Source organism: Ascidiella aspersa, chromosome 1, assembly GCF_963924565.1.
Source record: "Ascidiella aspersa chromosome 1, kaAscAspe10.2, whole genome shotgun sequence".
Taxonomy (NCBI): domain Eukaryota; kingdom Metazoa; phylum Chordata; class Ascidiacea; order Phlebobranchia; family Ascidiidae; genus Ascidiella; species Ascidiella aspersa.
The window spans coordinates 27,502,085-27,511,152 of NC_139447.1; the positions used below are offsets into that span (position 1 = coordinate 27,502,085).

Here is a 9,068-nt window from a genome sequence, read left to right on the forward strand (position 1 = left end):
CAAAAACAATCCATTATTTAGTATTTTAGTTACGAATAGAAACGCTGCATTGATAAATAATAAAAAAGACAAAAATGCAATGCCAACGCCATTAACAACAAAACGATATAAAGACACGATTTTTTAATAAAATAACTGTGTATTGTAATATGTTAATGTAAAGGACGACGTCGGAACATGAACAGTAGTAGTTGTGCTACATGAGGGCTTTGCTCGAATATGACATGTTTATATTTAACTTATAGCGTAAAATAGATATTAGAAATAGAATGGCTTAACGTGACAAAAAATAAGGGCCACCTTATTGAACAAGTTGTAACCCCTTGGAATGAAAGTATACATACATAACAAAAAGGTTATGATACTGCGTAATCCTCATCAAATTCATACGGAGGAAGTTCCTTTTCAACGCCAGCCTCTTTCAACAATTGCCTTACTTCCAAAATTGCTTCGTTAAGCATTTCGATTACTTTCGGCTTGAACGGGTTGAAAGAAAACTTAACCTTGGGGCGTTTGAACCAACCCGTTGTATCTTGACTTAAACAAGCGAGCCTCGATTCCAAATCGTTTTCCAGAATTGCAGGATTTCGGGAAAATTGTACCATTTTTCTTGTGCTCCCGATTGGGTCTTTGACGATGTCCTCGAAGTACATAATGAGGTACGGCGATTTACCGGTTACAACTGCGCGTGGTACGGATGTCCAGTGCCTTATAGGCTCTAGAATTGACTGCTCTGTAATAGCTGTAAAGTAGATGCACTTCATATTAGAAAAACATATGATTGTAAAAAATAAAAAAAGAACCATGTTTTGTTATATTTAATCTAAAATTACAGGCTAAACAGAAAACAAATATGTGTGATCGGTATCCTATTAGTGCTCCGTAACCACTGTGCCTTGGATTTTTATGGGTGCTTTTTTATAAGTTAGTTAGTTGAATTAACACGAAAAATGTATATCTCGGCAAGGCAGGTGTTTTAACTCTGCAATAATCCAAGTATAATTTTACAAACTTTCATAATAAAACTTCTTTTAAACCTATGTTACCTTTTATCGCCGAAAATTAAATTTTAAAGTAATTTTGATTCGACTGAGTCAATTAGCAAGAGTATGGAGAAACCATACGCTCAAAACCCGTGAAATATCATTGTAAATATGTTTGGTATTTTGTGATTGTACAATTAGTCTTGGCAACTGCTTCTAAAAGTAAATTAGTCAAACAAGTACAAAACCCCAATGTCAGGTTTCATTTTTCGAATGCTATTAAAACCTAGCTGATCTCTATTTAGCTATTGCAAGGCGGTACAATTTTCAGGGCTCGTACGGCTCTAGTTTGTCTATTGTCGGTCAAACTTTCGTAGGTGGGCCGCCGAATTTGGTTAGCTCTGTAGGAGTGCCGCAAGTGGAAAACGGTTGCGGAGCCAATGCTCTATGCCAGTTCTCCGCAACCTTTTTTCACTCGAGGCACACTGACAAAGCTAACCAAATTCGGTGGCACACCTAAAAAAATAGGCCTACGACAATCCATAATTTACGTTATAAGAAAATATCCAAGTCAATCAAGAGCAAAAAGAGAGTTTCATTATTTAATACGCCAAAGAAATATGGCATTCCTCTTTAATATATCTTACAGTTTTCCTATAGTTTTTATTGAAACTTGTTAGGCTAAAGTGAATGATTCACTCAAGGGAGCATGATTTTTTGCAAGGGTGAACCAACAGAGAGGGATCAATGGTTTATTTTAATTTTGTTTGTACACATTGTCTATCTATATACATATAGTTGAAAAATATACTAAAAACGCCATTAAATAGTATTCTAACTGCAAAAAGCTAAACAAATGGTTCGCAGGCATACCAAATGCATATCAGAATAGGTTTTCAAGCTTAGTTTAGCAAAAGACTAATAACACGGAAAACACTGAAATCTTTGATTCCATTTTTTTACTGATTCGAAATATTCTTTTTGACTTTGTTGATATTAAAATACAACTGATGATTACGTTTGTTTTTTCCGTAGATGTGCACCCCCTTAACTGTAGATATGGAGGAAGTTTTTATTACAAAACATAGCTAAAAATGTAGCTTGTTGTACAAAACACAAGTATCATAACATATCTGGGGTATATATAATCTATTGCTGCCAGGCATAATATCAAGTTTGTAGAGCTCTTCTGGCAAATGTAATTTAATTTTACATAATTACATTTGCCAGAAGAGCTCTACAAACTTGATATCTGGGGCATATTAAAAAACTAAAAAAAATTCCTATACGCCTTTGTAGTATATTTTAGTTAGCCAAAGTGTTCATGAAATGAGTTCGGTGATATGGATGAACGAAATTGAACAAGTTTAGGAAACACTGCTTCAATTTACACCTTGATTATCGCCTAGACCAGGGGTGTGCCACTGCTCCGGTCGGCCGGCAATATAAGGGAAAATAAAGTACTTGGCGGGCCGGATTTAAATCATTGATGTGCAACCAGAATCGTTTGTTTTCACCTTTCGGATTCAGGCGGGTTTTGAAAATTCTGAATCTTTCCAACTTGAGTGAAAAAGTACTTGAGCATCCAATCCTTGTTAAATTCGCGACACTCCTCGTTCGTAAAATTACGTTTCTTGGCAAATCCATGGGAAAATATTTATTGTGAATTCTAAACATAATTTTAACCCGAAACTAAGAATCTAAATACAGAAAGAACTAAAGAATAACTAACAATCACTATTATTTATCACGTAAGAACGGAAAATGTCTGCGGGCCGTTCAAAATCCCGTCACGGGCCGTATGTTGTCCGCCCCTGACCTAGACTGATTGCCTATCGGTCAAAATTCCCGCTTTGATGTACATTTTTGGGCTAAATTACTTGACTTTGACTTAAATGTTCAAGAAACTGACATGACCTGACTTACGTCTTTTGGACTTTGGTTTCATAACTTGTTTGCAATGCTGGTAGTATCTATTTATAGAGTCACTCACCACGCTTTCCTTCTCTAAAGAGTTCCTGAGGAATAGAACCAGTGTGAAACCCACCGGAATAGAGATAGTTGAGATAAGAAAGTACTGCCCTGTATGGATTTCTTATAACGACAATAACCCGTGGCATGTTGGGCCTCTTGCCAGAGAAAAGATGATCTTTCACGAACTCGGTCCTTCCTGACACCATTTCTCCAAGCAAACCTGAAAAAAAAAAAAATCATTTTAGGTTTTTAAATAACCCTCTTTAAGAACTGCTGTTGAACAACCATCGGGTTTCTAAGAGCGTTGAATGACGGCCTTAAAAGAATATTACTATTGTATTATTTCATAGGCTAAACAATTAAATACCTCTATGTTAAATAATACAAAACGGCTTTTACCATCCTTTCGTATAATCTCACAAAACACCAAAGCCCGACAAAATAGAACAATGGGTCTGAGTATACGGGAGTTAAGTGAAACATGAATATCGGGACCGATATTTAAGCACTGACTTAGAGGAACTTATCATCGAACATGTTTTTACCGTTTTTGTTACAGGGTTGGTAAATGAGATCTCAAAAGTGTATATGTAGTACGTGTTATTAGGTGATGTTGCCCGCATTTTTCGGTTAACCTACATTTGAAACTTACCCACGCCACGACGCATATAACAAATGAAATGTTTTGGTAACTAGTTGAAAAAGGCCAATATCGGATTATATTTTTTGCTATTACCATTAAATACCTTCGCTTTAAAAAACGCACAAGTATAGAACCGAAATAGCTTCTACCTCCTTGGTGAAGTGTTCTGTCTCTATGGACGCTTCCGGTGTAAAATCCACTCGCTTTTTCCAGGAGATATCTCGTCCACGTGTTTCCCGAACCCGGATAGGAAACGAGTTGCGTCTTTCCGGAGGTTCCAAGAGGAAGAAAGCGGATGCCACCGCATCGCTTGTCTTCCACCCAGGTCCGGAACAACGACACCGCTCCCGGGTGATGACAATCTTTCAGTTTGTGCGTTAGATTAAACCTGGAATTTTAGAATTTTTTAATTACCAACCTGGGAACCATATAATAGCTCTACTTTTGGACAATCATTTGGATTCCGTTTTTTAAGTTCGGTTTTACATGAGTACCGGGAATTAACGAGTTTTTTTATAGCGCTGACCAAGAGCAATTGGCCATGCAACGTGATGCCAATAAAAAGCACCAGTTTTCTTACGGTTTTGTAACAAGTTTGTTAAAAGAAATATACTACTAAATTATATGTCGTACTTGACATAAGACTCAAATGCAAAATTGCTATTATGGCAAATATTGTTTTATTAAATGCTCCGACGTTTCGACAATTAGAATGTTGCCTGCATTAACGTACATTTGAAGCTTAACCACTACGCCTATATAACAAATGCTCGTGAGGACAAGTAAAGATTTTGTTAACTAGAAAAGGGGGCGATATGGCCATGGCCCCACCCAAACTAAAAAATATGTACATTTTTTTTACTTAATAGGCAGCTTATTTTCGCGGTTCCCTAGGTAGTATGGCCTATTTTCGCCAAAATAAGACATATTTTTAAGTTTTGTAGTGGTGTACGAGCTTATAGCGCCATATAATGAATATTTCAAAAAAATTGTAAAATTCGTTTCGCGCACTCGCGCAAAGCGGCGTTTTTCAGATTTGCAGCGACGGCTTAAGTGACCGTACGCTGACCTCGACTATATAATAACTAACTTAAATCCAAGTACAATTAAAAGCTTTTGTGTTGTTAGTGCAAATCTGTATCAGAACCAGCCTGCCAATATACTTCATCCGGCCCGCCGCCCCTTTGACAAATTCGACACGAGTCCATTTTAAATACTTTTTGACTATTTTAAGTGTGTAAATGCGAATTTTCGCGTTTCGCGCTAATGATCTTTATACATCCAGTGTGTTTACGTTTTGATGCTCTTTTTGAACTAGATCAGCGCTTCTTTACTGTTGCGCCGTGGAAAGCTGCCAAGTGCTTTGCGGACAAACGGAAAACGTATTCAAACATAATCGACAAATATTTTTTAACCATTTTTTTTAATGTAACAAAAACAAGAAATTTAAAAGAAATACCGGTATACCAAAAAAATTGCGCTCGCTTCGCTCGCCACGTTTGCCCCAAATGGTTAACAAACACTAAAATACATTAACTATGAAAATTTATCGAAAAAAAAAATCGGAAAAAAATCCGAGGCCCACCTGATTCCCAATTGTTATAAAGCTGTAATAACACAAAATATCATTTAACATATGTTGTGCGGCCCGCAGAGACCTTTCTGAGATTGGTGTTGGCCCGCGACTACTACACAAAGGTTGCCGACCCTTGTGTAAGGATTTGAATATAGAGTTTTGCTCATTTCAGCAACCTTATTTGGCAAAAACCAACTACAGTAACTTAAAAATTGAGAGACGTGTCATGAAAGAACCACAGCTGACCACAGCAGACAACGCTATGGTGTTATTGCGACGTGGCCTCGGCGCTTTTTCGGTGGCATGTGAGGTTGCTCTCGCCTTTTCGGGAAAAAGCAAGATGTGTAGACAATAGACATGGTAGCGTCTTTCAGCGATATTCTCATACCGGGTCAAACTAGGAAACCGGCCCACTGTAGAGGCTAACCTTATTACTTTTTCGTGCTTTTGAAAGTTCTGTTTTTCGCGTTATTTTACAGGAGTTAGTTTATTCGGCCATCCGATGTTATTTTTACCTGAATTATGACGTCATGCAATGGTATACTTTTGTGACGTCATATCTCAAAAAATTGTGACGTCATATCTGAAAAAAATGCATGGCCCTCCCCAAACTGAAATCCTAGATCCGCGCCTGACTAACACCTTATACTTTTCAAAAAGTATTCTCCCGAATAAGATTTATTCAATATCCAAAAACTCATTATTTGTAGACCAAAATCATTAGGAGATTTATATGTATCGAATTCTGTCGTGAAGGTGCGTGATCTCGCTCTGTTGTTAATCGGTTTATTTTGAGTTTACCTTTCGGTCATTTTGCCGCACAGACACACGCCATCGGCGTTGTACACAGCCATGGGTTGCCTCTGTCGCTCGCATTTGAACAAACATTGTTGTGAAGACGTAGCATTAAAGGAATAAAAGGACGAGTCACGAGGTGGCGGTAGAGAGCAGCCCTTGCTTCGCAAACTCGGTAAGGACGTATTTGCCTCGTCTGCAGGAAGAGCTACAAATGTAATAAAAAGTAGATCGCTAAAGGCGTAAAATTAAGTTTACGTTTCAACAGATTGCTAAGCGTAAAATTAAATTTGCGCCTCCGTGTCGGCAGCTGTATCTTAAAGGAACAGGTTGTAAGAGCAATAGACTGAACTAATACTGTCTCTATCAGAAATGCCCGAAAACTTTTTCTGTCAATCTAAAGACAACTTATAAGTATATCCCAAAAGGTATAAATTAAGGATTTTGCTAGAAACAGTTTTTTAACGACTTGACTTAAGTCCTTGGGCCAAAATGACTTGACTTGAGTTAAGTCTTTTAAACAAATTACTTTGTTTGAAATGAAGTATTTTCTTAAACATTTTTTTAATAGGATTAATAATCTTATTTTTGTACGGTACATAAAAAATTTTCTTGTTAGCCTAAATGTTGCGTTTTTGTTGATTTTTAATTAAGTTATTGCTTATAACCGGCAAGTTTATTAATTTTATCAGATTAACGTTTAATTTTGTATGGCAAGTACTTTGCTTTTTAATTATGACTTGACTGGGACTTGACTTGTTACTTATTCAAAAAGACTTGACTTCGACTTAAGTCATTTCAAAATGACTTGTTTAAAACAATGGCTAGAAACAAAGGTTTAACAGGCTTTTATAAAAGTTTAGCTTTTGTTGTTTTCAAAGGAAATAAAGTGGGTTGGCTTTTCGCAATCTTTAAAATTATCTTCCTTGCGCGAAAACATAATGCCATCTGACAAAATTATACCATTTACACAATCTCCTTTAATAAACAATCCGATGACCGCCGATTCTCCGCCGCAAACTTCCTTTTTGTTCCCAGGACACGGCAACTTGCAATCTGATGACGTAGTTTGTAGCCGTACTACATGATTGACGTCACGACCGCATACGCATGTAGTCCCTTCGGTGATTCCCGCGTATTCCATGTCGCTGCGACAGAGTGATGAAGCTCAGCGTTAACATACAAAACGTTGAAGTTGAAACCATACCGTTATAAACTTCGCTCACTGGCAATCTCAAAATGGTCAAAACAGTAAAAATTGACACCGCAGGGGACTCCAGCCATAAGCCGAAATAACAACATCAGCAACGGAATAAAACACAGTTCGGGCTAATAACTTATAATCGGAATGACGCCAAAATCGAAATAAGACCCATAACCGTCGGAATAAAAACTAAATGGCTTCAGTTAGACCTATACAACTTTAGCTCACCCAAACCTCACCCTAACTCTATGACTAACTCTCCTAACAATTTAAGCCCTAACCCAATTCTAACCCTACTCATCTCTTGCCCCAGCCCCCAAACCGGGACAAACAATCCGGTGCCAAATCAGTGCTGGTCAAAGCGCCCAAGCGTCGACACCAAAACGGTTGAATTCATACAGATCTCCCACAATCGCCCAATACCCTTCCCCTACAGTTTTAGGGGTTATTTTGTCCATTAGTACTTGTTCCGCTTAATTTAGGACTTTTTAGGACTTTGATTTAGGAAAGAATACTTGACGTGACAGGCTTAGGTCTTACTCAAACAATTTTATACCTTATTTGGTCATGGTTATAATTTTGGCCATGTCGTATTTCGTCGCTTTATTATGTCATTACTTTTAATTTAAGATATTATAGATTATTCTGCTTAAGATATTGTTGCTGTGTAGGTCTTATTGTGTGTTCGCACCGCAGTCTTTTACACCGCTTTTTATCCAGTGCGCCATTAATGGGTGCGAGGGGCAAATGAAAAAATCTAATCATTTATAACAAATAATTTTTAGTACTCATGCCTCACGATAGGATTACCGAAATCAGTGGGCTTATTAGGAATTATGCTTTAGGTAAGGCCAGGCTATATGCTAGAAAAACAAGTAGCCAGATGCGCCACCAACATTTTAGAGGTCTACCCGAGCGCCATGAAATAAAAAGGGTTGAGAAACATTGTTTTGCACACTCAAGACATGCAATAAAGTACAGGGCTGCCAACAAACTGAAATTTGCAGATTTATAACTACAAATCTGCAATATGTTTTCTACAAAAAATGCATTGCTACATGCGTTTTTCCATAATTTTCTTATATTTTAGCCGTTAAGGTGCTCTACTTACCGGGAATTGCAATGCAACACACACCATTTCCGAGTCATTTTTTCGTGTTTAGTTCCTGTTGCTGACTTTTCAACTTGAAAGCAACCGAGATCAATATCTAAGAAATATGGAGTGCTATGTATTATTTGCGGTTCAGTGAAAATTGACTTCGTATTGCTCATTAAACGTCACTTGCAATACCGAAAAAAATTGTCAAAATTAGATTGTACTGGTGGAAATTTCTTCCGCTTGGCATTTTTTTCTTTAAATACACGTTTCTTAAATTCATGTTTCTTATCTTTTAATTAAATTATTTCTTGAGCGGTTTATTATGGCACGAAACAATAAATGCAACACTATAGCCTGTGATAACAACGGTATTGATTTCTACTAGATGTGTTGCTGGCTATTATTTGAAAAAAATACTCGGATTTCCACATAACCCATAGTGTGACTCGTCCAGAAGGACGATTGACTTCACTCAAGGCTTGGTACTTTATGAGCCGCTTATCTTGCGAGTTAAACTGAACAATTCTGTAAACCAGTGTTCGACAAACTTTTTTGTCGCGGCCCAAAGTGCTCTTTTTAGAGCTAGTGAAGGTCCACCACATCAAGCCACAACGAAAATGGGGCGGATCCAGTATACAAAAAATACATCACAAAGATACCTCATAAAACAATTGTCTTTAGAAACACGTGTTGTTCTCGAACAAACTCCTGCGCAAATATAAAGCTAAAATCCAGTTTAATTGCGCTTATCGCGAAAAAAATTGGGTTTATTTGTTTTAAACTGACAAAACTTC

General features: G+C 37.3%; 1 protein-coding gene across 1 annotated transcript; it reads right to left on the reverse strand.

The window, feature by feature from the left end:
* Positions 1-356: 356 nt before the first annotated feature.
* LOC146169212 (sialate:O-sulfotransferase 1-like) lies at positions 357-7,115 on the reverse strand. Its single transcript, XM_083386320.1, has 5 exons — positions 6,935-7,115; positions 5,978-6,179; positions 3,750-3,988; positions 2,977-3,177; positions 357-742 (listed from the first exon to the last, which is right to left on the reverse strand). Exons 1-5 carry the CDS (start codon positions 7,113-7,115, stop codon positions 357-359), a joined length of 1,209 nt encoding a protein of 402 aa, XP_083242446.1.
* Positions 7,116-9,068: the final 1,953 nt, after the last annotated feature.

Excerpts from the sequence above, each read along its gene's own strand:
- LOC146169212 (XM_083386320.1), bottom strand. The coding sequence starts at position 7,115 with ATGGAATACGCGGGAATCACCGAAGGGACTACATGCGTATGCGGTCGT. Across the intron at positions 6,180-6,934 it reads TAAAGGAGATTGTGTAAATG|CTCTTCCTGCAGACGAGGCA; the intron begins GTATAATTTTGT and ends TTACATTTGTAG. Across the intron at positions 3,989-5,977 it reads TGCGGCAAAATGACCGAAAG|GTTTAATCTAACGCACAAAC; the intron begins GTAAACTCAAAA and ends CTAAAATTCCAG.